The sequence below is a fragment of the Diadema antillarum genome, unplaced genomic scaffold (genome assembly GCF_040938485.1).
Source record: "Diadema antillarum isolate AM-2024a unplaced genomic scaffold, OU_Dant_1.0 seq00000782_RagTag, whole genome shotgun sequence".
Lineage (NCBI taxonomy): Eukaryota > Metazoa > Echinodermata > Echinoidea > Diadematoida > Diadematidae > Diadema > Diadema antillarum.
The window spans coordinates 939,489-957,043 of NW_027271670.1; the positions used below are offsets into that span (position 1 = coordinate 939,489).

The 17,555-nt window shown below is 39.4% G+C and overlaps 1 protein-coding gene across 1 annotated transcript in view; it reads right to left on the reverse strand.

Moving 5' to 3' along the window:
- Nucleotides 1-224: 224 nt before the first annotated feature.
- LOC139739075 (cold shock domain-containing protein E1-like) overlaps nt 225-17,555 on the reverse strand; it is a 49,967-nt gene continuing 32,636 nt past the window's right edge. The window contains exons 15-22 of the mRNA XM_071649688.1: nt 15,214-15,339; nt 12,952-13,092; nt 11,964-12,136; nt 10,602-10,728; nt 9,844-9,946; nt 9,027-9,214; nt 8,048-8,208; nt 225-4,633 (exon numbers count right to left, since the gene is read on the reverse strand). Of these exons, the coding sequence (XP_071505789.1) occupies nt 4,501-4,633; nt 8,048-8,208; nt 9,027-9,214; nt 9,844-9,946; nt 10,602-10,728; nt 11,964-12,136; nt 12,952-13,092; nt 15,214-15,339 (1,152 nt within the window). The 3' untranslated portion in view covers nt 225-4,500. The remainder of the gene's footprint in view (nt 4,634-8,047; nt 8,209-9,026; nt 9,215-9,843; nt 9,947-10,601; nt 10,729-11,963; nt 12,137-12,951; nt 13,093-15,213; nt 15,340-17,555) is intronic.

The window sequence follows — 17,555 nt, forward strand, 5'->3', positions numbered from 1 at the left end:
GGTTTCACATTACATGTATGATTTATATCACAGGCATAGAATATTCAAATTAGAGTTACAAGATAAACGTACATGTAACCATCTTTGTATGAAATAACTTTTCCAGATGCTAAATATATGACCTTTTGGTAGATGGGGTACCATACAATATAATATATATTAATAACACTGAATGAGAGAAAGAGAGAGAGAGAAAAAAAAAAAAAAACCCGAAAACCCTGGACCGGAATTATGATTTGTGCATGAACACAGCTGGGTAAATAATATTATCAAGGCACAAGCTAAAGATATATAGGCTGGCTCTAGGTGACACTACTGTATCAGATATTTTACAAAATTCCTACTGATGTTGTCACATAAAATACCAGCAAAGAAAAATAACAACAAAAGTCTTCAGGTCCATCACGGTTGATCAATTTTGAGGTGCGGTTGAATGTCAATACCGCTATAATACTTAGGTCATCAGAAATGAAAATGCAACGTCGGGAGAAATATTCCCATGCTTCAATGTTCCTTGGGTTGGTTTGTTTTTTTTTTTCCCTCCAGCATAACTGTTCTACCTAGAGGTCTCGGTCTACTTTGATCGAATTTCTTCGAAAAAGTCCATATGGTGAGCAACTAATCAAGCGCCGCACAATTTAAGACTGTGAGCACTACATAGACATTCTTTTCTAATAATTTTTACTGATGTAGCAACACCAAGGTGATAAATTAAACAGACATCTTGTGTGTTTACCCCCTAACCGCACACTCAGAAACTCCTCCAACAGAGAAATGTGTGAGTTTCAAGATGACGTGTATGAAGACTGTGGATGACATACACGTTGAACAATTACTAGGAATCTCACAGTCACCACAGAATTGTAACACGCAAAATAGAAGCTGCACGCAGCATACTCATTAGTGCAGTCCATCTGATCTTGCTCAATAACCAACAGAACTTGTAGCTGATGGCAGTCGCTTTTTCGTTACGAAAATGAAGCCATGTCAACTTCGCTAATCGCAGCTACTGTATGATGAGCTCAGTTGTCAAATTCATATTTGACATTCCTAATACAAGTCATATGACCTTCAAGCATATGTTTCGTTTTAAAACACACATCTGTAGACATCATGTGGCACATTATTGACAAAATGCACTGCATAGAACACACAAGACTTAATCAGAACGCTGTCGATTATTACATTATTTAGTGAAACAAATATCACGCTGTCCTTCAAGAGAAAAACTCCCACACACGTCACTGTATTATTGCCCAATATAATCGACCGGAACATGTTGAGCTGCAAAAGTGCAATGATTTCCCCATTGCTCTTAAATGACAGCATGACAAGTGTTTAGGCCGAGGAAAGCATGTTGACCTTCACTCTGCTCCCCCATGCTACGTAGCTTCACTATATCACAGTATACCAATGTTCCGTATTCTCAGCGCTTTACATATCACAGCCTTCCCGTACTGTACGACAGGCAAGAAAACAAACACAAAAACACATACACACAAACACACAAGGACACAATCATCTGTGTCACAATAACCCCAAGAATTTTTTCCCCCTCTATACACGGTGCATACTGCCAGCAAGATGCCCACTTGAAGATATATTACATTCAAGATGCTTCCCTGTAGACAGTGCCTTCGATGTAAAAACATGCAATCACTGGCGCCAAGGTATCGTTGCTAAATTTGCACCATATTTCATCCAGTTGGGTTCAGTTCACCTGTCATTATTTCATGGTTTCAAGACGCAGAGAAGTGCAGCTGGCCGACTCTTCTAGGCAAGATCGAAAACTTGGATCTGTCATCATGCACAACAAACTTGGCCTGTATCACAGCATACGTGTACATAGTACAATGCCAGCCGTAGCTCGCTTTGCACAAGCTGTGAACAGATTTAAAGGCACAGTTCACTCAATCGTATTGACTCATAAAGAAATAAGTGCAAATTGAAGATCCGGCATAGATGCACCTCCTTTAGGGCGACTTATACAGAGTGAAACTGGGCCCTGTTGCATAAAAAGATGCAAGCAACATAAGTCAGAATATCAAACTTAATGCAGGTACAGTATCAGCCAATCAGAATTGAGTATTAAGAGACTTAGGTTTGATTTTCTGACTTCGTTTGATCCCAACTTTTATGCAGCAGGACCCTGATCACATATCATGACATCAGCGATATTTATAGTAGGAGCAGGAAAGTCGGGAGAACTTTGAATGAACATTGCAAGAGTGGTCCAAAGGCAAGCCTTAGTTTCCCCAGTGGGGGCTGAAACATAAACACTGGCATAATCCTCAGTTAAGTAATAATGACCTTATACTTGAAGAGTGCTCTCTTGTGAACACTTATGGAGTTATTTTCTTCAACACAATAACTTATCAATGTGAGGTCAATGTGTCAGAACAAAGAATAATGTAATGCTCACCCACTCTGAAATAAAATGATGGCGATTTGAGGGTGGGGTCAAATAAATGCATGCATCTAGAATTTTTCTAAGGTATAGCCATATGGGGGAAAAGGAATAAGATATTTTGGAATTGGACTACAGTCTGCACACAAATGAAGCTAAGCATATAAATGAGATAATAGTAGCTAGCATGGTATTACTGTTCTCTCCTACACCCCTGATATTGACTACCATTTGTGTCAACTCCATGCAACGACCCACCCATACAAATGATATGAGATGTAAACACAACTGTCTTGCACACAATTTTGCATTCTTACAACACGAACAGTATTCTTGGCATGAGCTTTTGGTCAACAAGATTCGTGGCACAGCGAAATCTTCGTCAAGCTAGCCTCACCCCTCTATCTTGATATGAGAAGAGAGAGAGAGAGAGAGAAACACAAAATAACACAGTATAATTATACGCTTCAAACGTAGAGATAAATTGTACGTGTACTATTCTATCACATGCAAATATCAGCAGAAAAGGCATATAGATGCCATGCTCCAAACAATCCTGTTGAGGAAGTTCTCAAGAATGCATCCCTCTCGTCACACACGCGCCCTGAGGGTGAGGGTACACAAAATGGTCACTAATAGCTACAAGACTACCCAGACTGTGTCGGGCAGATCGTTACATGAGAGCAAGAAGGGCGTTAGAATATGTACAGGGTTCAACGTAAATCTAACACCCTTCTGCAGTTGGACTGCGAATACTTTCACAGACAGAAAATATGCGTGCCAGAGGCAGAGATGACCTGTACATCTCCTTGTACATGGTGTTCCAGCCTGCTCCATTTAAAATGAGCTATCTACATGAGCATGACTGGTGGCATGGATACTGTGGCACGTTATAAACGTAGAAATCTGGGACAATCACGACACATACACGTTTCTTTTCTTTCCACACAAAACGACATGTGGCCTTCATCAAAATACTTGAATTGTGATTATTGATCCGTGTTGACGACGATGACGAAGGAAAAAAAAAAGGCGCTTTGCACACGAATACTCCATACATGGGCGTCTTTCACAGAGCGCTGGTTAGATCACTGAGGCTCTGTCTTCTGACAATGAATGTGCTTTGCTCCGATGCGGCACGAAAGCACGACTCCGTCGCAACGGAATGCTCAGTTCGCACTCAGCCTGTCTGCAGGAGGAAGGTAGACGCTTCCATTTGGCCGGCGTCACCGAAAGCACGTATACAATATATGCACCATTCGACTCTTGGCAAGGAGGTAGGCATATTTGACGGTGTTGTCATTTTTGCGCTTAATGGCGAGTTTAGTTCGTGAGCCCCTTCATGCTAGTACCACAGACTTTGTTTACAGAAAAGGTTGATAACTCTCCAATCGTTGTCGCTTTGAGACAGAAATCAGAGACATAGATCACACTCCATGGTGACGCAGTCTTCACAGAGATCATTTTGTACAAAATACTTTTGTGCAGTATCCATTCAGGAGGAGAATCATTAGTCAAAAAACATTTTACCCTATCCTCAAAACTCATTTACACATAGATTGTGTGGCTATACACTGATATATTCATGTGTGATATGCAGCCACATTTCCTGTTGCAAGCCGATCATTTCTTTTCTTCTTAGGCAAAACAAGTGATCAGCTGAATGAAATTCATTCAATTTCTTGTATAGTTTGTACCTTTTCATCAGAAACACCTTATAACTACATTCAAAAAGATTTATTTATTTCTATTCTACAGAAACAAAGCATAATAACTGAAAAAACTCTTGAAAAAAAACAACAAACAACTTAATAAAGAATAGGAACAAATTAATGATTGAAATCATCAAAGGTATGAAATAACAACAACAATGCTTTTTCATTATGGTGCAACTTGAACCATGAAAATACATGACAGATAGCACAGAAAAAGATAGAATAATAGATAGATGGACAGATAGATAGAAAGACAGATACTGTAAAAGAGCGACAGAGAAACAAAGATTGAGATGCTTGGAGTGAATTGAAGAGCCAATATAGCCGAGCTCCCCTGTCGGATGTTGACGAACGCCGAGCAAAGGTCAAAAGGTCACTTTAGCGCTTGAGCATGAATCCAAACTCTGCGCTCTTGGGCCCGACTGGCTGGCGGAGGACAATCAGCCGGAGTCCCTTCTCGTCACTGTGGATGCTCTTCAGGCGACTCAGGCGTTCAGGTCTTGGGGTGCTCCTAAAAACATGCCATTCATACACACACAAAAAAAAAGTGGATAAAGTTCTGGCGTGATTTTAAATATATCAATTCCACAAGGCACAGACAATTGCATAACCTCTGGTCTTATAATCATACACTGTATATACCACATTTACAAGCTAGTAAGGGCAACTCAACTGCAGCATGCAGTAAACTGGAAGGCTTCTGCCTAGATTTTCTTAGCTGGAGACAATTCTATCCCAAATTCCAGTGAAATTTGACCTTGAATTGTAACCCATTATATCATCCAAGGAATTGCTAATTTACCTCTATTCTTCCTTGATCTTTTGCCACAATCACTTCATGCAAATAATCACCTTCTTATGTCCATCCTCCCTTGTAAGTTATATTACCACTGGACATTCTTGGTTTTTCAACAGTTGAGGGTTGGACTGAAATAATGTAGGAAAATTATTATTAACTTGACACTACACACACAAAAACACTACCACCAGTCTGGACATCTCAAATGTTTCTATTAAGCGTATACACATAGCCAGGGCTCGACACTAACGGTGGCCCAGTGGCCCAGGGCCACCAAAAATGAAAGTCGGGCCACCAAATTTCAAAAAAGGGCAAATTTGGTGGCCCGCCTCGGGCCACCAAAATTTTTTGAAAAGTATGTCAATAAATTTGTTACTTTTTGCGCCGGAAATTAGCAGTTAAATTTGTTTAAAGAATGGATGAAAAGGACTGAATGAGTGCCTGAGAGTGAGTGTTGCAAGTTTGTTGAAGTTTATTTATGAGTAGATAGTTTTGTCCAACTTCTAATTCTTACTATCATAAAACTTAACTAGAGATTGTAATTTGTCATCACTGACAAATTAAGGTGATCCGATCTTTTTTTTATCAATGATTCAAGTCCTGATCGCAATAGGCATGACCATGCAGGTTTCATCTGTGGTCAGAGACATTGGCCGTGTGATGTTTGGATTCTCATTTAGAAAAGGGAGTCATATCTGCTATCTTTGGTACCAAATCTGTATATACTATAACGAAGATACAACAAGTACATATGACCTTTGACCCCACTTTGCACAACCTAGATGGCATCTGAGCAAAAAGTAGTTATTTTGTGAAATGATTCTTGTAACATGATCTTTGCGTGTGCAAAATATGGGAAAGATAAGACATGTATTCACCAAGATACAGGATGAAACATTTGTGACCTTTGACCCTAATTTACATACCCAAGATGTTGTCCGATCAAGTAGTTGTTATTTTATGAAATAATGTACGTGACATGAACTAAACATGTGCAAAATATGGGAGTGATAGGGGCTGTTTTTCTTGACTTATTGCAAAGAAAGTTGCAGAAACATAGAAATATCTCAATACATCGAAGATAAGCTTTAATTTCAACCAAGTTTTTTAACATGATTCCGACATTGTATGAAGACAGGAAGGCACACATTCGATAGCGCACAGTCTCAGCTACAACATATTAAAATCGAGGAGAAATTCACCGAAGGGTAAGTGAGCTAGTGCTTGATAAAGACAATCATGTCAATTTTCACATTTAAAAAAATTCCCTCCCATAGACATACCACGTCATAACGAAGATAAAGAAAGAAGTACATATGACCTTTGACACAACTTTGCATAGACAAGATGACATCTGAGCAAGAAGTAGTTAATTTGTGAAATGATCCTTGTAACATGGTCTTTACGTGTGCAAAATATGGGAAAGATAGGATATGTATTCACCAAGATACAGGATGAAACATTTATGACCTTTGACCCTAATTTACATACCCAAGATGGCGCCTGATCAAGTAGTTGTTATTTTATGAAATAATGTTCGTGACATGAACTAAACATGTGCAAAATATGGTGGTGATAGGGAATGTTTTTCTTGAGTTATTGCATATAAAGTTGCAAAAAGAAAGAAATATTTCAATACATCGAAGATAAACTTTAATTTCAACCAAGTTTTTTGACGTGATCCCGACATCGTATGAAAAAACGAAGGGCACATTACGATAGCCCAAAGTCTCCGCTACAACATATCAAAATCTTGTAGAAATTCACCAAAGCATAAGTGAGCTCGTGCTCGATAAAGATAGTAATGTCAATTTTCATTTCCAGAAAAACTGCACTGCCATAGAGATTACACGTAAACTGGTCAAATTTGACAAGGTTACTTTCAATCCATTTTTACGAGGTGATGCCGTCATTAAATCAAAATTGTGTTTTTATATTTATGAAAGAACATTTCATAAGCTTCAACATATTGAAATTTGGGTGAAAAATGGCAAAGGATAAGTGAGATACGCTCGAGTAAACTTGGAATTTGATGACGTCATTTTGAAAATTTACTTTTTTGACTTTATTAAGAAATTTGATATCTTTTAATCATTTTGTCAGCATAGCCAACCCATGAAATAACATGTACAACTCATCAGCTTTCAGAATATGTCAAGAAAATGGGGGGTCACCGTCCATCCTGACGAGTAAAATCCGATTTAAAATTGGCGGTTGTTTGGCATAGTTGCACTGTGTATCCCCATTGACGCACGCGCGGAATTTTGAGTTTGACGGGCCCGTATGACGTCATATTGAATCGGATTGACTTGAAACTTGGTAGAAATATTCCTTGACATTTTGGACATCCCATCCGTGTAAAAAAACTGAAAATTTCTATTGCATACTAGCTGTGCGTGCGAATATGTGCGCGCGCGTACGCGTCCGTCCAATTTTTTCAATTTTTCAAAAAATGCTCCAAATGATCTGAAACGTGTGCAAAAAAATTTTGAGCTCGATTTGAGCATACAAATATTTCAACGCGCGCGTACGCGCGCGTTTTAAGATAAATATGAATTTTTGAGAAAATGAGTAGAACCCGCTTGACTTGAAATATATGTGACGTAATTTACATTAAAAAATTCCATTCCATTTATGAGATATGCATGAAAATGTGTTTTCATATAATGACGTCATAGTGACGTCACGGTCGACTGATCACTATGATTTTACTTGCGCTGTTGTCTTTGCGACATGATACATATATGGTATAAGTTTGACATTGATAGGCAATGCACTTTCTGAGCTAACTCTTGCACAACTTTTGCGGAGAAATAAAGAAATAAAGAAAGAAGAATAAAGAATCAGTACAGATACAGAAGGTGATCCGAGAGGATACTCGGATCACCTAAATATTTGACTCATTTAAAAAAAGGACTTTTTAATGTTTTTTATTGTTGTTTTTTTCGGGACACCAAATTTTTCTCTCGGGCCACCAAAAATTTGAAATTTAGGATTTTGGTGACCCCATCGGGCCACCAAACAAAAAAGTTAGTGTCGAGCCATGACATAGCTCTACTCTTCCCGAACGGAGACAACGTGGGGCATTTTGGTAGGGTGCAAAAATCTATTCTCTGTCCAACTCACGCGACTTTGCAAACGTTGACGGCACTTTGGCGGTTGGTTCTTTGGTTGGTGATGAGGACGAATTCCACCTCGTCGCCGCAGCGCACCTCTCCGCAGGTCACCTCGCTCATGTGGAAGAAAAGCTTCTTGCCGTCCCCGATGTCGTAATCCAGGAAGCCGTACTGCAATTCAACGCATCATTCATAAGGTGGAGTGATGTCAGATAGTGGACGGTATAAGACTACACCCGAGGCGAGAGATGGCATGTTCTATATGCAGTGAGGTGAACTACTGTATATGCCGAATATTTCCTGAGGTTTTTATATTTGCAAATTTCGTGAGTCAGGTACTATTTGGGAATTTAAAGACATGTAAAAATATTGGCCCTGATCCTGACAGGAATGTGACATGCACACTTGAAAGTACTGTACTCCTCGATCGCGAATTTAACCACTTGCGAAATGGTCGGGAATCCAAATTCGTGAAAATCTAGACTCGCTAAATACAGGGCATATACAGTATTTGATTTGTCATTCATGTGAATATGCGATGGGTAAGTAATCATACATCAATATGTAATGGTGATAAAACAAAACAGAACTACCCAGAAGGGGAGCAAGAATATGTTTGTTCATTCAAATTAATGAATTCCTGCGACAATTTGTTTTCATTGCAACTGATTGGCTAAACACACTTTGACGAAAAAGAAATCTAGATAAATAAATGAATTGAATAAATACACAGTACCCGTTGCTACGAGGAATCAGAACCACCACTGGCTATTGGGCGGGAGCTCGGCAGTCTAGTGGATACAATGCCTGTCAAGTAATCAGGAGATCGTTGGTTCTCCTCCACCCCAAGTACGTATGCCCATGATATTTATCATGGCTACTACTAAAACACTGATGGTCGCTGCTTATTAAAATAAATGAAGGGTAATTTGTCATTCAGTTGCAATAGATGTTTATTTTCTTGCTTAGTATTTTTTTTTCAGCCTCACCTGTCCCTTAATGGAGTCTACTTTGGTCCTCTGAATGTTGCGGATGGCAGCGACGTTGCAGGCCCAGACCTGGTCTGAGTCTGGCCAGGTGCAGAGCTGGAAGCACACGTTGTCAGATTTCTGCAGGAACTCATGTTTGTTGAGCAGGCTGGTGATGGAGTATGGATAGGTGGTGGTGGAGCTGCCATCTGGACAACAACAAATATTGGGTGGGGGGAGGGGGGGGGGGGGGAGAAAAGGGGAGTTAAAGGTAAAATGTAGTTTCCAAATGACTGCAGAAACTGTCCATTTTTGCTCCAAAATGTAGACATATACACAAGAAACAAGTACAATAATGGTGTGATAACATGATTTCAGTTGGGTAACAAAATATTACTAAAAAGGTATGCCGGAAGTATTGCAATCTTAGAGCACATCCGATCATGGTTACTATGTGACGTTCTATAATTGATTATGTATATGGTGTAGCATCTCCATGCCACATGCAATGCTTACTATGAAAGTGCAAGCATATAACATAACATGACTGGAAATCACTAACTGTGCTTCTTGAAGAGAGAATAGCATAATTTCTTATTCTGCTGCCGACATTCTTAAATTGTGAATTAATCATTTTTGGCATATAAGACGAAAGATATAGTAAACAAGCAAATTTAAATTTGTCAGCAAATGTGCCAAATAAAAAGTCCCAAAGAATACTGCAACTTTTGGTGAAATGTTTGGCTCCATTTGTCCTAGAGTACCAAAGAGCCCCCCCCCCCCCCTCAAAAAGAAAAAAGAAGAAAAAAGAAAGAAAGAAAAAGAAATAAGAGGCTACCTTCACTATTGCAAGCTATCAGTCCGGTGTACTCTTCTTGGTGTGGGTCAACATTGCGCAGTGGACGGATGACGGTGCCATTGTACTGTCCCTGTTTGACCTCCTGCAGAGAAATTCAGGCACCTTATCATGAGCTTTAGTGGATCATTGTCTTTTCGGCCATCATTTCCTATTCTTACTGTGAGAATCAAGAAATGTTTCATTAAATTGTGATAACAGGATGTAGGACAGACAGATGGAGGGACGGACAGCCTCAACATAAAATGCCTCCAGTGCCCTCCCGAGTGAAGGCATACAAGAATTACTCCCAGACAGAACCACACATAGTGGAGAAGTATTCCTCTCACGATGTCTAAAAGGATAACACACTAGAGCCATTGCCTGCAAACATCTTACATTAAGTCTCTGCGGAGTTCTCATTAAAATACTATATTTCTCATTTCTTCAGGAGGGCAGTATCATGACCTAAATAATGAACCTTGAAATCTCATTCAAGTTGATTTTCAAACAGAATCTTCAAATTCAAAAGACATCAGAATCAATTTGGAAAAAAGAATTTGGTCAATGAAAAGCTGGACAGCCACCTCATGAAAATGTTTTACAAAAATCAATCCTATCCACTTGTAACAGATGAACAGGAACAATTCTTTATTTGTTATTATCATTTTTTTTTTTTTCTTTTGCAGAAAATACAGGAAAGAACTTCACAGAGTTCATTATTCCATGACTTCACGAGAAAGGATTGTGCAGCAACTTACCTTGGGTGGGATGGAGCCAGCTGGCTGTTTCTTGACTTCTTCTGCGCTCAGTTTGGAGCCTTTACGAACAATAGAGTAAGAGACCTCATTGCCTACATCCAGGTCATTCAGGTTGCCATGGTATTCACTGAAAGCAAAGGAAACAAATGTCTCGTCATAAATATTTCTCTTGATCTCACATTTAACGCCCCTGAATATGAAGTGAGGCAGAACTTTATACTTTTCAATTACCGCATACTTTCATAGTGTATACTGAGAATAATGACAGTGATATTGATGTCAACATTGATTACAGCCTGCAGGCATACTTATATGCATCAATACTGTATATGCTGAATATTTCACAAGGTTTTTATTTCCACGAATTTCGCGAGTCAGGTGCAATTCACGAAATCAAAGACACATGAAAATATTGACTCTGATCAGTTTATATGAATGTGACGTACGCATATACTTTCCTCCGTTCAGTACAGAATCCACGATCACGAATTTAACCACTCGCGAAATCGTCGGAATGTCGCAATTCGCGAAAATTTAGACTCGCTAAATATATGGCATATACAGTAGTTCCCACATTCCTCCTGGTGTGTTGTCAGTCAAGAGATTTCAATTGTAAATGTGTATGTGTGATATTAACTCCGTATCAAAAGTTTCTTCTTCATATGGCATCTTCGTATGGGCGGTGATGTGGCTCAGATGGTAGCGTGTCTACCATGCAATCAATGGCTAAGGTTTTGATTCCCATTGAGTCTAGCTGAGCAATGTTGTGTGCAATCATGCCATCCCCTCTAGTAGGAGGCAAAAACACTCTGTCGCTCTGACAGAGGACATTAAATGGAAGACCTGTGTGTGAAGGAGTCACAACTCACTCACGTAAAAGATCCCAATTTACCATCTCAGGAAGAATAGGGTGCTAACCCACAGAAGTGGTCCACCCACATACCACACCAGAAAACAGGCGAATGATGCCGATCTCTCATTGTTTCCCCCATGTGACAAGCAAGAGTCAGTAAATGGTATCAATATCTGTGCATGGTTAAACTCAATCGATTGCATTCCAAAAATAAAGCAATGCATAAGGTCAATATTCATTACATAAAGCACCAATGGTGCTATGTTGTATCATTATAACTTGCCACTCTGATGCAAAGCTTTGTGATCAAGAGCTGTTAACACATTTTCACCAATGATTTTCCAAACAGAGTCGTAATCTTAAACAGAGTTTTAGAATTGGATGCTTGCATCACTAATAAGCTTTACAGTGATGTTTCTAGCCCATCAATCATCACTCGTGAAAACATCTATGAGAAGTCTAAAGTTTGCCTCAGAAGCAGTGAACAGAAAGTTGCTTTTGATTCTGACCTGAAATGGAAGAAGATTTCCTTGTCTCTCTTGTCGCTCTCGATGAAACCAAAGTTCTCCTTCATGACAGAGACCACGCCCATCTTGCGTGAGTCGCCGCTGCGATTCAGGACCACCACGTTCACGGCCATACGGGACCCGTCCTTCTTTATCTCGGCGATGTTGAACTCCACCTGATGTAGAGGCAGAGTAGGATTTGGATTACCACTGGGATCCATTTCTCACAGAAAATTGCACTTACTGTACATCTCCTCTTTAAGGTATTTGTAGTAAGTAATTAAGACTTTTCTTATGCTTGTTTTTAATAGCATTGTTATGAGTGCATTCTGACTTATTTACATATTCATTGCACTGTATAATAGAATTTATTGTTAAGTTTACATGAATGTATCTTTCTATGTATCTTTTGTAAAGCACTTACAAAGTTCTGTACCAGGAGTTTTATAAATGTCATTCATCATTATTGTCATTGCAATCACTGCAACAGCCAAAACAAACTTGACAATCAAAATTAGTTGGACAACTCATTCAAAAGGAACAATGCCACAATCTCACACAATGGCCATAGGGATGAAATAAGGACAACAAGATTTTTTACACCTCCAACTTATTGACAGTTACAATGTAGTTGCTGTATATCTGTACCGACAGGTGAAGAAAGAAAGTCAGCAGAAATGGCAAAACCAGCAGATACGGTAGAACCAGAAATATTTGTGGCATGAAATTTTGTGAACTGCTACTGGCAATTAAATGCAGACAGCATAGACAAGATTTTTCATGTCCATTTAAATTTCACGAATCTTGGCTCCTCACAAAATTTGCGCAAATTTCTGGTTTTACAGTATGTTGACTGGTAAATAAGCACAGCAGGGGTTAAAGGTGACACAACTCATTACCCTACTATCATCAGCTCTGATATCATCAGCTTTTGGACAGTCTGCTCCAGATAAAACTGAACAAAGCTTCTGAGATCAGAAGCATGACTTACCAGGTCCCCGATGGCTGGGGGTACTTTGACTTCAGTGTCCTTGGCGTGGAATGCGATGTTGATGCGGCTTCCATTCTGACCGTAGGTGATGCAGCCAAGGTCTAACTCCTTGTCCCGGTTCTTGCCAGGACTACGTCCATACTGCGAACCGAAAAAAACATGAACAAAGTTTTTCAATTTTTAAGAGGCAAGAATAACTACCACAACTAGAAATAATTTATCTACACCAGGAGTATCAGTATGTTGTCCATGTTCTCTCTCACATTGCCTCATAATTTCCATTACATGCCCTCTATTAAAGACAACTGGTACAGTGTAGTTGTGTCATGGTTACTGATCGTATAATGTCAAACTAGATATATCGCTACGGCGACTGATATGCCTCCGCCATAATGCATGGTTCTCCTAGGTCTATAGTACAATGTCTTGACAATGTGTGATGACAGTTTCACACAATTGGCAAAATATTAAAATGACAGGTTTGACACAAATGTGCTGAATGTTCACTTTTTCTAGAACTAGGTTCAATTGGATGAATGATTAAAATGTCAGAGTGCAGGTATTTGGGGAACTGATGATTTTTACTTGACTTTTGACCCTTTTATAAGTCTATGCATTGAGTAATTTTCAAGGTATTGAGAAAAAGCATAATTTCAGTATCAAATGGGAAAATAGCATTATCTAAACCTAGCCTTTGACCTTTGATCTCACAGTTCCAAAGAGAATCACTGTTAGGTTGAACATGCATAAATATGTAAGTTTCATGACGATACCTTGAGTTACTTTCGAGATATGGAGGAAAAAGTGCAATTTAGCACTTTCACTTGACCTTTTACCTTTTGACCTTTGACCTTTTGGCAAGAAACTTCCCCAAAAATATATATTGGGTAATACATGCCATACATCAAGTTTGAAAAAAAAAAACCCTTCAGGCATATTGCATTTTAAGGAAAGTAGTGATATTTTGAGGAGTTGACCTTGACCTTTGACCCCCTGACCTTGACCCATGACCCCAACTTCCCTAGATAATCACTGCCCATCGGTACAAGCATATATACTAAGTTCCATGAAGATACCTTGAACCATTTGCGAGATATGGAGAAAAACATGAAATTTCAATTTTTTTTTCACAAAATAACCTGTGACCTTTGACCTTTGACCCTGTGACCTTAAAATCCACACAAAGTATCATCCCCCAAGGATATACCCTCATACCAAGTTTGATGTAAAACCACCACACGGTTCTTGAGATATCGACAAAAACAAAACGGGACGGACGGACGTACGGACGGACGTACGGACGGACGTACGGACGGACGTACGGACGTACGGACGGACGGACGGACGGACGGACGACCCGAAAACATAATGCCTCCGGCCACTTCGTTGCGGAGGCATAAAAAAGACAAAGCACTGTACCCACACTGCGCATGAAAATGAGACACTGAGCTGGAACATTCTGAAAGATATAAATGCAACCTCATTTGTAAGTTGACTAGTTGTTAAATAGTGTAAAGAATGTTTGTTTCCTGGTCTTTCTTGACCAGCAGGATGTGGTCATCGTAGTACAATGCCAGGAAGTTTACGATCCAAATTAGCCTATAGTCGGTCACTGGCCTCATTTCACTCTCATTACTGCTATCTTTAGGGCACTTGCCCCTTAGGGTGAACACCATAGACAATTGGCACTGGGATCATCACAGGACAATAGCCAGTCTAGTCCCTTCTAGGACTATAGCCAGTCTAGCCATTCATAGGAAAATAGCCAGTCTAGCCATTTATAGGACAATAGCCAGTCTACCCATTCATAGGACAATAGTCAGTCTAGAGCACATCCATTAGTGGATGTCACTGGATCCACACTCTGCTATGTGCATTGAGAAGATCTAAGAGTTTGGCCTTTCACAAATTTTGAAATGCTGATAAACTTCACTGCTAAGAAATGCACATTTACAGGCTTTTAGACTGAAAAGACATGTGAAATTTAGGCTGAAATGTTTGAAATGGCCTGTAGCACTAGTAAACAATGACATCGCACACACTGATCCTTCACATCCACAGAAGAGGGGTGTGCAAATATGAAATAATAACTTGAAGAGATCAACTTGCTGGACCAAAAAGAAAAATATTTTGTAAGTCCACTTTCACACTAAATACCTACATGTACATATAGGTGTCATACAAGGCGTGTGTTCATTTCTTCAATCATTAGTATCCTCTTTGAAAGGTCTTGAAATTAAAAGCTTGTAATGGTAAACTCACCAGAGTGGCAGGCACTTTGTCCACCAAACCCTGGATGCGGTCGGGGAGGATGTTCTCAAATGTCACGGTTCCCTTCGGCAGACGCTTGATGCGGATGGCGATCTGACGCTGTGGTGATGTTGGGTCCTGCGGTGGTGAACAACAAAGAAGTGACACAATCATAATAGCACGTCCAGCATGGCAAGCCAAGAAATACTGCATTCTAACATCATCTCTCATAATGATGATAGGGTAAAATCTAAATGCAGGACTGGGAAACACCTATCATATTTTCAAAACAGAGATCCTACAAGCCTAATCATAGAAGGTGCATATGTAGAAGCCATACTTCATTGAAATCGATGATTTTAAAATGACATGGAATTTCCATGTCAAAACTGTGACAGTGACAGTGAAAATCATTATGTTTACATTCATTGCAGAGTGTACGTATGATCCATGTTAACCTCTGATGAAATCACCGGACTATTGAAATTTATATAGCAGAGGAGCTTAAAGGGATCGTATAGGTTTGGTTGAGACCTAATTTCAGGTTTCTAACATTTTTGGTGAAATAATGAGAAACCTCTTATGAAATATGAAAGAGCATGTAATTCTATGAGGAATTCAACGTTTATTTGATGAAAATTGGTTTTGAAATGGCTGAGATATCCAAATCAGAGCAATTCTAATAAAGTGTGGGACCCACACTTTTTTACGATTGCTTTGTTTTACTTTGTTTTTGGATGTTTCAGTCACTCCAAACCTGATTTTCATCAAATAAACTTTGAATTCCTCTTAGAATGGTATGCTCTGTACTATTTCATACGTGTTTTCTTGGTATCTCGCAAAAAGTTAAAGGGGCATAGTCCCGGTAGTGTAGATGGCGCTGTTGATGATACTGCCGATCACCGTTAGCATTGATACGAAGATTACCGAAGTAGAGTTGTCATCAAGAGTAAAGTGTGTAGGTGTTGCTAAGTAACGTTGCCTTTGTTGTCTTCTCTGCGCATCGCGCAGTCTGTAGTAATGCCAGGGTGCGTGCATATGTGCTTGTTATTATGACATCACAAAAGAAGTTTGCTAAAGCTGTCATCCCCCTCAGCCGAATCATGAGCCGAACTGTGATCGGACCACTGACTACAGTGAATCGGCCTTCTTCAGACTTGGGAAAGTGGGCCACAGCGTAAGCGCCAAAGAGAAGTCGATAGCGTAGGTCTCTATAGGAAACTTGCGCCGTGCGCCCGCGTATGCATTTGACTAAAACAGGGGGACCATGCACCTTTAAAAGCCCAATTTTCATCTTCACCAATACTGTACCATCCCTTTAAAGTTTTGCATCGACAAGCAGTTTCTCTTGAAATCTGCAATGGTACGTCACTGACCCCAATGTGAACATTGAATTTGAGTCCATATAAAAACTAGAAATGTCGCTATGGCGACTGGTATGCCTCCGCCATAATGCATGATTCTCCTAATAGGTCTAGATAGTCCATGTGGACAATGTGTGATTACATTTTCACAAAACTGGCAAAATATTGAAATGACAAGTTTGTCAGAAATGTGTTGAATGTTCACCTTCCTTGAACTTGGTTTAATTGGATGAATAGGAGAGCATGTATTTGGGGATTTAAGGACTTTAACTTGACTTTGACCCATTCATACATTTATGCATTGAGTAATTTTCATGGTACCGGTATGGAGAAAAAGTGCAATTTCTGTACTGAATAGTAAATTGTTACCATGTTCATCTGGCCTTAGACCCTAAAATTCATAAGATAATCACTTTCAGGTAGAACATGCATAGATATGCAGTAGGTTTCACGATAAATTGAGCCACTTCCGAGATATGGAGGAAAAAGTTAGTTCAGCACTTTCACTTGATCTTTGACCTTTTGACCTTTGAGGCAATAAAAAAAGAAAAAGAAAAAAAAACTCTCCAGAGAATTTCTATTAGGTTACACATGCATACACCAAGTGTAAAAAAAAAAATACTAATCCTGCTGGCATTGCATGAACATGAGGGAAATAGTAAAATTTTGAAGTGTTGCACTTGACCTTTGACCCCTGACCTTTGACCCCATGAACCCTACATTCTCTAGATAATCACTGCCAGTCAGTACATGTATATATACTATGTTCCATGAGGATACCTTGAACAATTTTCCAATTTACAGAGAAAAAAAAGAAGTTTTAATACTTTTACTCAACCTTTTGACCTTTGACCCTTGACCTCATGACCCAAACTTTCACCAGAGAATCTAAATTGGGTAATACATGTATACACTAAGTTTCAAGAAAATATCTTCAGGCATTGCATAGATATGGTGGAAATAGTGAAATTTTATGTATTTGACCTTGAC